The sequence below is a fragment of the Poecilia reticulata genome, chromosome 4, assembly GCF_904066995.2.
Source record: "Poecilia reticulata chromosome 4, P_reticulata-male-v2, whole genome shotgun sequence".
NCBI classification, from domain to species: Eukaryota; Metazoa; Chordata; class Actinopteri; order Cyprinodontiformes; family Poeciliidae; genus Poecilia; species Poecilia reticulata.
The window spans coordinates 8,935,967-8,952,333 of record NC_088833.1 but is presented as its reverse complement, the minus strand read 5'-3'; the positions used below and the strand labels follow the sequence as shown (position 1 = coordinate 8,952,333).

Genomic DNA, 16,367 nt, shown 5'->3' with positions numbered 1-16,367 from the left:
TTGCTCATGGGTCCTGATTGCGCTGACCTCTGGGGCTGGCTTCCTGGGAGAAGAAGGGTGGTGGAGAGGGAGAAACAGAGCAGAGGAAGTACTTTTACGCCCCGTTGCTCACATCTCTCTAACATCAACCAGTGACTGGCAGAAAAGAAAGTGGGAGTGTGTTTTGGCAGAAGAGAGAGGAGCCGTTATCTGCTTGTGTTTCCCAAGCTGCAGGTGAACAGGAGATTAACCAATGCGTTTTCTGGTTAAGGAATCCCTGGATGCATGTAATATTTAAAGTTTTCTTTAAAAGAGAGCTTTAATGCAATTTCTTGTAGCACAACAGTTGGGCTTTTCAACTTGGATGATGCCAAATCTTTAGGCTTTCTTTTTAATATTGATAAAATAAATTACAACTCAACTGACAGGATCATTTAAATTTGAGCCCTGTTCATAGGTACACATTGCTGGTACATGTTTGACCCTCTTTTGTCTTCAAAATAACTGTGGCTCTTTGCCCCACAGAATCAATAAAGAGATGGAGACATTTAGACATTGATCATTGATAACATGATTGGATCATTCAGTTGCTGCATATATATATATCAGCTGCACATCAGTGATGGGATGCACCACATCCTGAAGGTGCTCTATTATATGGAGATGGCTTTGTGTGATGGTGTATCGCCCTGTTGGAAGCAGCCGTTAGAAGAGGAGTTAACTGTCCTTCAACAAAAATAGGTAGGCTGTGCCTTTACACCAGACATCCCTAACCTCTGGGACTTGGACCACCGCTGGTCTGTGGGTTGGTTAGTTCTGGCCCTATTCAGAAAATTTAATGTTTTGTAACTTTAGTGGTGTTGATTATTAAACTGTGAGTAGTTTCATTTTGAAAAACCGAAAGTATTTGACACATACAACAACTGAGACGGTTCAAGATGACAAGAATGTGAGCTGACATGGACCTGGGAGCATTCAGTCCAGTACAGAAACTAGTTGTATGTCACCCCACCCTCAATCTAGCCAGTTAAAAACACATAAGCCAGGTTGTATAGTTGGAAACTCCTCAATTAAACAGGGCTTACTTGATATAAAGGAAATATTCAACATCACCAGTTTGAACCTTTGATACAAGGGAAAATGTGTCCTTACTTTCTCTACCATCTGAATGTTGCAGCCAAAATTAATTAATTGGACCAGTGAACAATTTTCCAATCATTATTTTTCAAATTTGGTTGAGCCTTTGTGAATTGTATGGTAAGTTTGGTGTGATTAGCTGACAACAGTGGCCTTCTGTGACTGTGTTAGGGTTAGTTTGTTGTGTATTCAGCAGTAATATTCCAGAAACTTTGGCATTAACACGTGGTTGTTTTAGCCACTATTGCACATACCAGTCTGCCACATCAGACAAGCTGCAGAACTGTGACTCAGAATATTTTCTTTTGTTTCAGGACATTCTCTGTAAAAGTGAGAGATGGTTATCCATGAATATCCTACTGGATCTGCATTTTCTGAAATTCTCAAACCAACATTCATGACATTCTCATGTCACTTAAAGCTCTTTTCTTACCTTCTCTGCTTGATCCTAAGTTTGAAGTAAGAACTTGTCTTCCCTGTGTCTAGATGCCTAGTAAGCAGTTGTATAGGGCTACCTAATAAACTATCCATCTGCTTTTATACTCTGGGTTTTGAAGGCTTTTATGCACAGTGCCAAATTAAAGGAACAGAGATTTTAGAATGGGGAACAGGGACATTGTTTAGGTTCGGTCGATGGATTGTTCTGCTTTGATTAGTTTTTGCACTCTATATTGGTTTCTCAGTACTCCGTGCTCAATATTAGTGTGCAATGCATAGTGAGGCTTGGCTTGTGAATTTGAAGTTGCTAGAAACCCCAAGTGTGGGAACTGCCATTCACGGGAAGGAAGAGGACACTGTATGTGGTTTCAAGTTGTTTTGTTTCAAACAGAAAAAGTAATATTTAGATATATGATGCCAAACCGACCGCAGCCCGTTAACATAGCTGTGTTGCAAAGGACATTGTGGCTTAATTAGCAAGTATTTTCTCTGAACTACCCCAGTTATGGCACAACCCCAAGGCTCCAATCACAGACAGAGATGGAAGGAATGGCAAAGGAATAGGGTGTTGGAAACAAGGGCAGTAAAAGGAAGGGAGAAGAAGAGGGTGCAGCAATGACCTGACCCTCTTCGCAGTATTCCTTGTACATCTGTCAACGAGACGTCCGCAGCCAAATGTTTAGCAGCCCCGTGTTGGGCTACGGCTCTCCCGCTGAGCTGCTGTGTATGCGTTCTTATTGTGTGTGTGCGCGTTTGTGTGTGTGTATGTATTTGTGACGCCATGTGTTGGAGGCAGGCCCACATCAGGGTTCATACAGTCGAGCTTAGCCCAGTGGGAGTTGAAAGCTTAAAGAAGGAAACCCCCCCCTTGGCTTCTAGCTACACACACACACGCACACACACACAGGAACACGCACACTCTTGCCATCTCTATATCTCGCTCTCTCCTCCTGGCACTTCATTAATGAAACCAATGCTTGTATGTTTGGGGCATATGCAGCTCTCTTGGCCCAACACTACCGTGTGTGTTTGTGTGAGAGAGATTGTGTGTGTGTTAGGAAAAGAGACATCTCCCCCTATCACATGGTAATATATTCAGTGGAAAATCTCAGCAGAGGCATAATACTGCTGCTCTGCCCTGTCTGAGCCCATCTGTGATGTGTGGAAAGGACATCGGCAGGACAGGGTATTGGCTCTAGAATAATGCACATTGTTATTGCTGACGGTCCATACCTATTGGCTCTAAGCAGTTTGCCCTTTCACCTCACAACACTGGTAGGTCCAAAGTGGACTAAGCATTAAAAAATGTTATGTTGGAATTGACTCCTTTTACAGGTGTCAAACAGGGACAGTGGAGGTTCCAGAAGATAATTTTAGTCTTCCAGGTGTATTTCAGTATATTAGAATGTCCCATAAGGTTTAATAAATTTCATCATACTAATTAAACATGGACTGAGGTACAGCCAGCCATTGGACATGAACATGTAAATATAGTTTATACAGTGATGTGCGGTGAGGTTCATAGCTGGTGAGGCACCGACTTAATTATGATCAGATTTACAAATCTAGACCCCTACATGTTATTGTTTACATAAGGGAATTTTGCGCATGTGTACAATGCTGGAGGGCAAAAAGACTATTCTTTAACATGTGATGCTTAACCGCGCCGCCGCCGCAGAATAATTCGGTTATCTCAATCAAACTTAGACATGTAGATATTATTAAGTCCGTGCTGTGCTTAACAGCAAAGAGAGAAACCGTTAAAGTACAACTCAAAACCACATCTACCTCGCTCTCTGAATCAGCGCAGCTACTGTTCGGCTAGATCGCTGTTACCATCTCTTACTCTGCAGTTGTGCAGTAACAATGTCTGGGATCATGAGTGCCCCCAGCGATGAGCCACGAGAACTGCCAGCCTCACCTCGAATCTGTTCTCTGCCGTTTCTGATCGCTCCTCAGCACACGAAACATGTTACACACACAGTTGGTGACAATAAAAACACAGTACATTAAATACATAAGCTAAATTATGGAAAATCAGTTCATACATTAAATGTTCTTAACCATTTTATTGGCGACGTACAGACAGGAGGAGGATGCTCTCATAGAATGGCAGTTAGCGAGTGGTTGCGCAATCCCAGGTGAGGCACAGCTCGCTGCTGCCTCACCGGCTTCGCTTCTAACAATTTGAATGGGAAAATGAGAAAATTCAGCGATTTTGAAGAAAAAAAAATCAGATTTGGTTAAACTAAATGAAAAATAGGTACTCTATAGTACAAACCACCAGGTGAAAATATCTTTATAAATGATTTTATTACATTATTTTTCCATGATGACAGGTGAGGCTCTGCCTCACCTGCCTCCCCTGACCGCACGTCACTGAATTTATAGTCTCAGTACTTGGTCAGTGCTTATTTTGGATGGATTTCTGCATCAATAGATCCATGGAGTTGATAATCCTGTGGCTCTGCTAAAGTTCTGCATTTTCACGCCTGGTGTCCTTCATTTTCCTCTTGACAACACTTCATAGGTCCAGTAGGGAGTTTGGGTCAGGTGAGCTTGCTGGCCAATAACATGACTCCCAAAAATATCATTAACTGTGGAAACTTCTCACTGGCCTTCAATCATTTTGAATTCTCTACCTCTCCACTTTTCCTCAAGGCTCTGTTATCTTGACTTTGAAATGAAATGCAAATTTTACTTTTCATCTGAAAATGCATGACTTTGGACAAATAAGCGACAGTCCAGTAAATTTTCCAGGTAAGATGCTTCTGACATTTCTGGCTTAGGAGTAGATTAAAGCAACAAGTTTATACCTGGTTCTGAATGCATCCCTGTGTGTTTTTTTTTGTTCATCCTTTTCAGCAATATTATTTTCTTCTACTAAGCTTTCCATTAATACGTTTGGATACAGTGCTCAGGGCAGCCGGATTGTTTAGCAATGGCAATTTAATGCTCTCTCTCTTTTGAGTCTCCTTTAGCTTTAAGACAGTGGTCTCTAACTGCATTCCTTGGGGGCCAGAGTCCTGCAACTTTTAGATGTGTCCCTTGTCCTACACACTTGAACTAAATAGTTAAGCTGCCTCACTAGCTGCAGTAAAGCCCTTAGAGCTCTGCTAATGAGCTCAAATTGGAGCCAGGTGTGCTGAAGCAGAGAAACTCCTAAAAGTTGCAGGACCGTCCTTGAGGACTTGAGTTCGAGACCACTGCTTTAAAGTATAATCTTTAAATTTACTACAAATAAAGCACCTAAAAATTACTTTGTGTGTAACGAATCTATATAAATGTTAATCTTTCTAAACTGAGTCAATGAAATAAAATAACAATTAAATGTTGCATATATAAAGCCAAAATGTCCTTCTTTAACTCCTCCTAATGGAAACATTTAGTGTTTATTTTTATTTTTTTATACTGCAGAATGACATAAGTGCAGTAAAATGCATGACTTCTTACTTTTTACTTCTGCAATCTAAAGGTGAATGTAAGGTTGAAGCCTGTGGAAACATGCTGTTGAGCGGCTCGCAGGAGGCCCAAACGCACGGCCTTCGTTTTGTCCTTGGTTTATTCCCCGTTATGTCCTTCAGGTTCCTGAAGCAAGATTTGGAAACGCGTCTTTCTTTGCTGCAGTGTCTCTCCTTGTGCGAGTGCTATGAATACACGAACACATATCGTACCTGTCAGGGTTTGGAAAGTGTTTGAGAAGGCCTGAGGATCAATCTGCCACCTTCAACACCTCCTGAAGACAGGCTCTGATAACACGGGACTGCTGTTAATCACAATAACCCCGTTCACCGGAGACGCTCTGCGTCAGAGGACTCATTGGGATCAAAAACATGAAGAGGGAATTAATAATAATCCAGAAAGACACAACTGCTCCCTCCCATCTCTCACCAATCAGCGGGAACGGAGTGAGCAAGAATGTGAAAATGTAACGCCCCCGTGTCAGTTTTAAAAGTGCACCTCATCGGTTCATGTGCCCCCCTCTCCGCACCCCTCCGTCCCACCTTCCCCCTGCTAAAGCAGCTGTGTTGCTTTGGTCCGGCTCTGAAGGCCGTTCTTATTACCGGCACAGAGCGCGGGTCAGAATGGCAAACGGGCAGCATACTATTAAAGCCTAATGAAAGGAATCTCTGCAGGGTCTGAGGTCTGCAGCGTCCAGAGGAGACACTACCTCTGCCCATTGTTCTTCTTCTTTCCCTGCAGTTCTGCAGGTCTTTTTTTTTTCTGCTCTAAATTTCATCTCTTTGCTTTCTGCTTGGTTTCTGTCACGTTTTTTTTGGGTCACTGTCACTCATTTTCATCTGTTCTTCTGCATTTTAAAGGTCCCCTCTGTGTTAGCACCAGATATGTTTCTCATGACATTTTCACACTTTTTTCCACTTTCATCTATGTTTGCCTTCTTCAGTGATATTCAGGTTCATAAATAGTTTTCTGAATTCTTCCTGAAAACGGCAATGAAGGTTAAAGTTTCATCTTGGTCTTACATGTTGAGTATACCCAGGAGATGTGATTTTCCCATTTCTTCTCAAAAAGGTTAGGGTCACTGACTGCAAACAGTTCACACTTCAAAATAGGACCTAATGTTTCACTGAGATTTACCTGTATAAATGAAGATGAAATGATAATTATAAAAGAAATATTATTCTAGAGGAAACAAGTTGCAAAAACTTCTATATTGTTTAAATCTCAAAAACAATTTACTTAAAAGTGCATATTTTTAAATGCACCTATGGCCAGAATAAAGCCAATAGAACCTATCTGACAACATGAAGTAGGCTGAAAGCTATGAAGAAGTAACACAAAGAAATTCAGAAAAAGAAGAGACACAGAGTCACGGACATCTACCAGTCTAACTTGGCCACTGGGACTCCAGCAGAGCATGAGTGAAATGAACAGCGTTCACAGAAGTCTGTATTCCAATATGGCTATGCTGAAATAGCCATTGTTCATAGTACCTCTTAAGTATGGCTTAAAGCAAACATTATTTTAAGCCATACTTTCTACATGCAAACACATCTTTTAAGTTGTTCAGCTTAGAGTCACAGTCGCTACATGTAGCATTGATTTTATACGCACTCTGACAAGTGTGTCTTATAAAATATACACGTTTTCACCACAGCTTACTGTTCTTGATGTGAGGAGTTGCCATATTGGATCTTGAAATCAAAGATCAGATCAGAGCAGAAATAAGAAATTTACAGTAATTAACACAAACATTCTGTGTTCCCATTGAAATATTAACAGTTATTGTTTTCACAGCTACTTTGAGTCTTGGGTTTTGCTTGTATCTTTGTGTTTTTATCCAGTTTTCCCCTTCATTTTATTGCACCACGTTTAGCCCATGTGAGGCTTCAGACCATTACACATTTTTATTCTGCATTATTTATTTTTTCCTCTCTCCCTCAACTACCAAGGCTCAGCTGTCCTTGTGCCTTTACACGTTGCAAATGAATGCATATCCATGCAAATTCTTAAAAAAGAAAGGCTGAAAATTTGAATATTTTGCTTAAAGCTGCACCCAGGTCGACCCTGCCATTCGGCATTTGAAAGTAGTGTGTCTGTTTGAATACTGAGGATCTCTCTTTGTCATGTTCGCCAGAGGGGCTGGGTGAGCAAACCAGCACCGGCGGATGGGCAGAGATCGGCTGGGTAGCTGCACACAGACAGACTAATTGGGAAAGGGGGGGCGAAAGAGGGGACGAGGGGTGTTGGTGAGGGTGAGGAAAAAGGTGGGGTATGCAGGAAGGGGGGATCTAGAAAGACGACAGGGGGTTTAGGAGGGAGGTGAAAGAGGATGGAGATTGGGGGGATGGAAGGAGTGAAGGAGTAGGGAAAGATGGGAGGAGGTGATGGAGAGGGCATGAATGTATGCTGGGGGAAGAGGTGAAGGAAGGGTGAGTTTAGACACGGTGGGTTCCAGCACTGATGTGTTGGTAGCCCTGCTGACTATGTCATTATGCTGCTGAAGGCCGGCTGGATAACCGCAGTCCCTGCTTGCTTCAAACCACTGTAGCCTTACACAGTTTGCATGACACATGAGCTAGCCCTTTGCAGGCAAGTTTTCATGCATTTATTAAACATCCAGATAAGAACAAGTTTTCCTCTAACTTTAAACTCAAACTCTTTAGACATACCAGGCCTCCACTCATGGGTATTATATATATTTATAAACATACGTTGGCTGAGATAAAATATGCTGTTAGCTGAACTAAGATCATAGTGGTCTTCCAATCTAATTAGTGGCATGTCAGTTTGAAAAGGGTTGTTAGCAGTTTCCATAGATTTGTTTCTCTGATAGTCTTCGTGTTTCTAATGTTTTTTTTGAACATTTCAAATATAGAAACAAAATGATTTCAATGATGGTATGACTAGTTCTAAATAAACACTTAAGTATGCAGCGTTAATGTCACTGTACTCTGAGCTGACTGCAAATGTAGACTTATGCCTGTGAGTAGTGTATTCAGATTCTATGCAGAAAAATTAAATTCATTTATTTTATTATATGAACTTAAGAAACCACCTAATGGTACCGTTTGTCTAAGATCTTATCAAAACCTCCTTAAAACCATGTGCCTTCTTCAAAGATTCAGCTCCACAGAGGATTCATCATGCTAATTTTTGCCAAATTGTGAACTATTAAGCCAATGGTCAGTGTTTGCTACAAATGTCTAGCACACTGTTTCTCAGTTTTTATGCAGCTTCCTGGCAGCTAATATTGCATCTTTTTTTTTTTTTTTTTTACAACCGTTTTCTCAAAGTAATTTTTAAAAAGGGATGTAGAGCCTGTGATCTCAGATTTGTACATTTCTGGCTTAATGTTTATTCATCGTTTTTTGTTTTAAGCAACTTGTTTAAAGGTGAATGTATTTTAGATGCCCTCAGACCCTCCCACACATTAGCTATTACAGTGATTCAGAGATTTGAGTAGCTTGACAATAAAAATCAAGCACCTAGACTTCCAGACTGCTTCTACAAACATTTGTGAATGAATAAATTGCTTTCAGAAGCTCACAGAATTACTACACGCTATCGTGATAGTGGGCCACCTGTGCTGTAAGTCCTGTGCTGTAAGTCCATTTCTGAAATTTCCTCTGTACTAAAGATTTAACAGTCAGTGGTTCTATAACAAAGTGGAAATGATTGGGAGGAAAAATTACCCAGCCAAGATGTGGTAGGCCACTTCAAATGACAGAGTAGGTCAGCGGATGCAGAGGTCTCCAACTTTCTGCAGAGTCAATAACTGCAGACCACCAAGCTTCATTCGACCTTAAGATTATATCAAGAACAGTGCATGGAGAGCTTCATAAAATGGGATTTCATGGCCAAGCAGCTGTAGCCAAGCCTTACATCATGCTGCCACTGGCATCAGGAGCAATAAAGACATGTTTTCTGGAGGGACGAATCATGCCTCTCTGTCTGGCAATCCAACAGATGAGTCCAGGTTTAGTGGTTGTCAGGAGAACAGCCCTTGCTGGACTGCTTTATGTCGATTGTAAAGTTTGGTGCAGAAGGGATCATGGTGCAGAGTTCTTTTGCTTTTTTTAGTAGTTGAGCTTGGCCCTTTAATTCCAGTGAGAGAAACTGTTAATGCTGCACCATACGAAGACATTTTGGACAATTTTATGCTCTTGACATGGTGGCCTCAGTTTGCTAGGCTCTTCCTGTTCCAACAAATGTATGCACCACTGCACAAAGGTCTATAAAGAAATCTTTGAAAAGCTGCAATGAATGTTGCTTTTAGCTTTGCCTTTTCCAAGTTAAGGAGTTGCGTTGACATTGCTTGCTCTTAGGTCCTAGCTTTTATGGAGACAGGTAATACAAGCTGTTTTTCTTCAGCTTCCAGGTGGAAACGTGCAATATGATTTTTTGCGATTGCAATATTTCTAAATATTTCAGCTTAGTTTTGCATGGCCTCATTATGTTGTGGTTTTTGTTCAAGATGTCCTTCAAGATGTATTTCTCGTCAGCTAGCTTCTCATTCTTCTGTCACCATGAATTTACTGGGTACCAATTTTTGGTGTTTCTGTGTGGCCTTTTGCATTCATCAACCTTTATGTAACCAGGATAAAAAAGCTGCTTGAGATGTAAAATCTTTTCTACAAGAATGTCCTGGCAAGTGGCAGCAGCAGAAATAGTCACTTACAGATTCACTTTCACTCATTAACATCAATATCAATATTAAAAATAATAAATAATAAATCAGTTTAAAAGCAATGACGCATAGACTGCTTTTCTGTGGCCTTTTAAAAATGTCCTTAAAAGAATAAAATGAGACCACCTCCTTCAACTGAAGTTCATTCTGAACACGATGCTGCAAAATTAAAAGCATTTTTGCCAAAAATGTGGGCTCTGGGGACAGTTGGTAAAAGTGATTTCTCCCAGTGAGGTTGTAAATTAACATCGAGGAAAGTAATTTTTAACATTTATTAATCCAATCAGAATTATCCATGCCCACATCTCGATGAATCAATTTTTTTTTCCTCCCCTACTACTACCTTAAGCTTGATTAAACACCTTTGGAATGTACTAGAATATAGACTGAAGGCCAGGCCTTCCCCTCCAACATCAGCGTTTGATCTCAGAAATGAGATTCAGGAATGAATGATCCTCTTTTTACACCCTTTATACGTTTACATTTATTTATATACATACAAGTGATTTTCTAACAGACAGGAAATTACATTTTAGAAAATGCGCCACTGTTCAAGGGTATTTAAATGAGCCAAGACACATGGAAAGGTAAATAGTGTTCACAGTGATTCATTATACGGTAGTAGGAATTACTTGTAATATGAGGCTTAACAAAAAGCTCTGGAAAAAAAATTGAGTAATGTATATATGATTTGCATTAATGGGCTAACATGAAAAGAAAAAAAGCCATCTGTTTAATCTTTTTTTTAGTATTGGACCACTAGTTCTGGATTCCCATTCTTTCTGCTACCTTCCTTCCTTCTTTTATAAAACTACATCCTGTCAGGCGGGCTCAGGGGGCCAGGCTGAACAGACCCAGACTCAGTTACACTGGGTAGCTAGCTACATTGATCTGGCTGCAGTAGCCAAGGGAATATAAATCAGGACAGGGGCTTAAAGTCTTGAGCCCCCCCAGGGAGGAGTCCTCGCTGCAAAGGGAGAGGGGCATGAACTGAGCTGCCTCCCTCTCTCTCCTCCCCCCTCACTCTCCTCTGTCCATCATTCTCCACCTCTCCTTTCCTTGTGACATTCACTTTTGTCAGTTTGTCTGTCTGTCTGACTCTCTCTCCCTCCTGGATTTTTTTTCTTTTACATCCCCCTTATTCCTTCCTTCTCTACTTTTGCCCATATTTTTCCACACCACTCTGCTGCTTCTCTCTGTTTGCACGCACATGGGAACGTGTAGATTGCTCATGAAGTTCACACCCAAAATGAAACACCACAACTAATTCTGAGCTTGGGATTTAATCAGTTTATAAACACGAATTATTTTTAACAGGCTTAAGTCGTACAGCTTTGTTTTTGCAGTTTTCTTGTTGTCCAGCCTAAAGACGGGTGCATCCCTTTATATGGTAGACAGCCAAGCCTAGCCCACACATCAGTATTGTGTCAGGTCTTTTAAGAAACTGGTGTAATGCCAGACTATATATATAGCCTACCTCAACACAGATAGTTCTATAGGGGGAATTAGGGTAGAGCAAGAATAAAAGTAAAGTTTAGACCTATTTTTAAGAGGAGAAAAGCGAAGTGACGCTATGTGCTGTGAAGTTTGTTGCTCTCCCCTGCTGTACTGTGTTATCCTGTGGGGGCACAGTGCTGTTGTAGTGATGTGATGCAGTGATAGCACGAGTGTCCACTGGGGGAACCCAGAGCATTCTGTCTCACTGAATGATACCCCTGTCTCCACTCACGATAAACAACACACACACACACACACACATACACATATCAGTGTCTGCCAAGCCCAGCCTAGCAGCAGATTCCTCCCTCACCCTCCCACCCGCTCGCAAAAGCTGCAAATATATTAGCTGCCTCTTTTTCTTTTGTCTTGGGAAAATGGCATGTGGGGGGGACGAGTGTGCGTGTATATGTGTGTGTGTTTACCATGCTAAGGAATAGTAGCAGAACATCCCCTTTGTGCCAGTCGTGTTGAGATATCCCAGTGGTATAGGGCCTAGTGATGGGAAGAGAGTTACAGATGCCTAAGAGTTGCCAGTAACACAGGTGAGATGCTGGGAATGGAAAACAGAAAACTGACTGACAGATGTGGAAAAGATTTGAGTTTCAAATTACATGCTGCCGTCTTCTTTGGTTAAAGCAGAAAAGAATGAAGGAAGAAAATAATGGGTGAATTCACAGGTATAAGGAGAAAATAAAACTCTTGTACTTACAAACTGAGAGATTTATTTATTTATTTTTTTCTTTTGTCTTAAAATATTGTCAAATAAAACAAAATATCTCTGGCAGCTAGTGAGATTCCAGGTAACCAGTCAGTTTAGAAAATGTTATTTGATCAATGTAAATAAATTTATTTCCATTGTCTTTACATGGAGCAAAAAGATTTTCAAACAAATTATCCTCTTTAAACTTTTAGACTTGTTATAACTGCAGGTAAAACTACAATGGTTGCATGTTTTCAGATTGGCAGGGTATATGTTTATTGCCTTAAGTTTAAATGGACTAGTATTAAGTATTCTTTAGGCTGCCAAAGCAGTATGCCACATTGATTGTCACTACTACAATGATGTTGTTTACAGTCAGAGGTCACTTCTAGGTTATGGGTTGAACCCTCTCACACATTCAGATCTGACATCATTTTTTATTTCATAAATTTAAGATTCTGGTGAATGTTGACATTTTGGCATAAAGTTGCTGCGGATTTCTCTGCTGCACATCCACAATACGAAAAGCCCATACCACATCCTTGCTTGTAACATGTGGTTAATCGAGCCACTCATGAACTTATTAGAGATAGACATTCAAAATCATTTAAATCTCCTTTCCTTCCTATTCCGATGCTCAGTTTGCGCTTCTGCAAGTTATCCAAACATAATGATGAAGCTTCTCATTCAACTGGAGCTTATAAGCCATATTTATACCATGTTGAGAATCGAAGAAGCATTTTGGATGGAAGGTGAAATATCTCAAAGTAATCAGAGAAGAAGTTAAGTTTCCTACTACCAAAAACTTAGAAGTGTCTTAAATATTTGTAGTTGCAGTACAACTACACCGAATAAAATGGGTGGAGTTGGATTTTGATTCATAAACGTAAGGTAAACATTTTGAATAAACACCTGCTAAGTACTTTTTTTTTCTGCTAGTGATGGCTTATATTGGCTGGTGAATTAGTAGCCGCGTTACAACCAAAGCGCTTATAGCATTCTTGTAGTAGGATTTGTCTTCCTGATTGGAGATGAAAAAGAGCAGTGGGTGTCTTTCAGCCAGCTGACCCATCAGCAACATGCAGTAGAGGCAGAGTTTGTTGTTACTCTACGCTTCCAACAGCTGGAGAAAACAAAATTCACTCTTTTACTTTCCTCCACTTTAAAGGAATTGAAAATGTAGGAATGCTATAACAGAACAGTTTTATTTATCTACGCTTTAATGCCAAAAGCTGGTCCATTTCTAGATCACAATAAGAAAAGTTTGGTAGTTTTAAGAGTAGGTAAAAGAGGAGCATATTTTGCAGAAAGAGAACATTACCTTCACAAACATTACTTTAAATGTAATTCTATAAAATCCTAACTGTATGCCTTTGTTAGGATGTGTAAAATTTCCACCTTAAATCATTATACTAGGAAGATGAAGAGAAAGAAAAAAGGTGGATCTTGTCCAACTTCACAAACATGCTTGCAAGGCACAGCTGTCTGGACTGTTTAACGTCTAAAGACAGACAGTCTGAAAGTGCCTATATGTTGGATGGCGTCCTGAGGTTCCTTATATGGAGGGAGAATATAGCTGCGATTTCAATGTCACACTCTACACAAATACAACCTCATCACTTCACTTCCTGCTGATTCTGTGTGAGATCAGAGTCTCTGCAGCTCCTGGACTGTCACTCAGAAACAGAAACCCGATGTGGGCAGGGCCGCAACAACACTGCAAATCTGGCAACTCGAATGTTTTTATTTGCAGGAAAAAGAGCGTCTTTCCGTGTGTGTGTGTGTGTGTGTGTGTGTGTGTGTGTGTGTGTGTCTGTTTGGGTTTGTGTGCCATATGCAGTGTGCCAGGGAGGGCTCTCTGGAACATATTGGTGTGCGTGCATTGTGGTTAATAATAGTAGCAAACGCATAAAACGATGGCAGCTCTGATGTGTGTGACAGTTTTACAACCGCACACGCCAAGTCTTAGTCGCACACACACACACGCCGAAAAAACAGACCTCCTCTGCCACAGTACCATCCGTCTTTGTTGAGTTCTCAATTTTATCATGGATCCAGATAAGGAAAAACAGTCACAAACCCACCCACCCACCCACCCCGCCTCGCCTCCAGCCCCTCCCTAATGCTCCATATCTGGGCACAGGCTCTCATAGAAACATATAGCCCACTGAAAATCAGCCACCCACACAAACACATAAATGTACAGGCCTCACCAGCCTTGGATGGAATGAGCAAAGTCCTTGAAGCAAGCATAACATTTAAATGCACAGATTCACACGACACACACACATTCTGTCAAAGCTCATTGCCGCTTTTGGTTGGCTGTCTGGAGCGATGTTTGTGTTGTGCCGGGGTGACGGATTTAAGTTTTGATGAGGCGGGGTGGTGGGGGGATCGGTGACTGCTCCCCATGGTGAGGTCTTAGAGACAGTAGACAGCAGCAGCAGCAGAAACCCAACCTGTCGTCCGGATCAATCTCTGGGGGAGGCAGGGAGATGGAAGAGGAGAAACTGCATCACTCACTGCTCGGATGTGTCCAATAAAAAAATAAAATAAAATTATATATATATATATATATATATATAAAGACCAAAACCTCAGCTCAGTGGCCGAGCTTGGCAAATAAACGAAAGAGGAAGAGAGAGACGGCTGGGGAGGCCAGAGCATAGCAGAGAGCCACCCAGTACCCAGGATTAGTCTTTGAGCTTGGCAGAGCAGGACCAGAACTGAGGGAGAGGTAGCAGGCAGACAGACGGCCAGAACGGACCTGGCAGCCATTCTGGGCCAGGTTAGTGGCCAGAGAGAAGACGAGCCGGAGCGACAGGCAGAGTGGGGACCCCGCGCTCGCTTTCTGTGTGGCTGGGCTGGAGTGGCTCACCCATATGGTGCACCGCACTGTTCATGCTCCTTGTCTAAATCCATATGCCGCTGGTGGAAAAGACCAGCGCCCCCTCCCCGACTCCCCTACCTTGCATCAAGAGCACGCAGACCCACAGGGGAGGTGTTGGGAGGTAAAGCCCTGCAGGCTTGCACCCCCCCCTCCATACCTCTTAACCCCACAGAGCTGCTTAGCCTATTGTCACTACAATCTGCCACCATAGCCTGGGTGCTGTGTATCCCCCCCCCAACCACCCTTGCCCTCTTTTTCTTTTCCATTCTCTCTCTTCTCAAGCCCTTTCATCTCCCTTTGGCACCTGATAATCGATGAACTTATTAACTGCTAATTATTCAAGCTGTGCATTGAGGATCCCTCCCTTATTCTTGGAAAAAAGGGAACGTTTCCACTCTGTTCTGCCAAATAAACTGGGTTATATTGCCCATTCATTTGAATTAAGTGCATTTAGGCTGCACTGTTTGGGATGTTAAGACTTTGTCAGATTGCTATCAGTACTGTTTAGCATTAATCCCCATTTTGTTCTGCCAGTTGATAGCCTAACCCCTACTTGGTGGAGGCCCAAGAAATTTCCATACTGAAATATACAATCTTGTTCATTTTCTCTGTGATATGTCTAAAAGGATTTATTTCTTTCTGTGTTCTGTTTTTTAGGAAGTTCTTCAGACAATACCAAAGTTCTGCTTTCCCTTTGACGTGGAAAGGTATGATTCCTCTCCTCTCCGTCTCCGTTTCCTGGTTTCACCTCATTTGACTTGCTCACACACCTCGAAAAACTGATCACTTCTCACACCTAAAGACAGAAAATGAGATGTACAGTTTATACTTCTCAGATGTGACAGTGATGAGCTCTAAATTGCAATCACTTAGTGATATTGTCACCTGCCAATTTCCTGACTGTCGGAGCTTAATGATGAGTGTTTATTGTGGTCGTGTCCACATGGGTGGGATTGCTTGTTCAAAACAAACAAAAACAAAACTGAAACTCTTTTTCATGCCTTGGACAGACTGCATGAAATTAAGAAAACGCGATGTTCAATAACATTGGTAAATGTTGTGACAGCGGCGTGACTAGAGATAGTAAAACCCATAATTAATTGTTACGGTCTTTCTGCTTTGGTTTCATGTCAAATGTGGATCCAGTATAATGAGTATTAAGTAGTTCCATCTCAAGTTCAGGTTTTTATGGGGAAAAAAGTTGCTTCTGACTGAATTCTGCTGTTTGACAATAAAAGCATTCAGTGGTACTTTAATGACTTGACCACCTTACCAACTCTTTACCGTCAAAAACCTTTTACCATACCATGCCAATTTTATTTATAAAATCACCATCTTGTATTATTGTAGTCCTGGTTGTGTTAAAATGGTCTGCATGGTGTGAAGTTCTGAATGTTTTATGCTAACCTTGGGAACCACTGATTTATAGTAATTTTCTAAACTGGTTTCATAGTTTACTATAAATAAGTAAAGGATTTCCTAGTTATTTTGGATGCATCAAGAGAAGTCATATGTAGGATTTTATTGGAGTCAAAATGAGAATAGAACCAAAATAACCATAAGATGAATGT

General features: G+C 41.3%; 1 protein-coding gene across 3 annotated transcripts in view; it reads left to right on the top strand.

Annotated features, from left to right (window-relative positions):
- Positions 1 to 16,367, top strand: part of dennd1b (DENN/MADD domain containing 1B) — a 139,393-nt gene that overhangs the window by 35,854 nt on the left and 87,172 nt on the right. For all 3 annotated transcript variants that reach the window (XM_008406565.3, XM_081606163.1, XM_008406566.3), the window contains exon 4: positions 15,454 to 15,503. In XM_008406565.3, the coding sequence (XP_008404787.1) occupies positions 15,454 to 15,503 (50 nt within the window). The remainder of the gene's footprint in view (positions 1 to 15,453; positions 15,504 to 16,367) is intronic.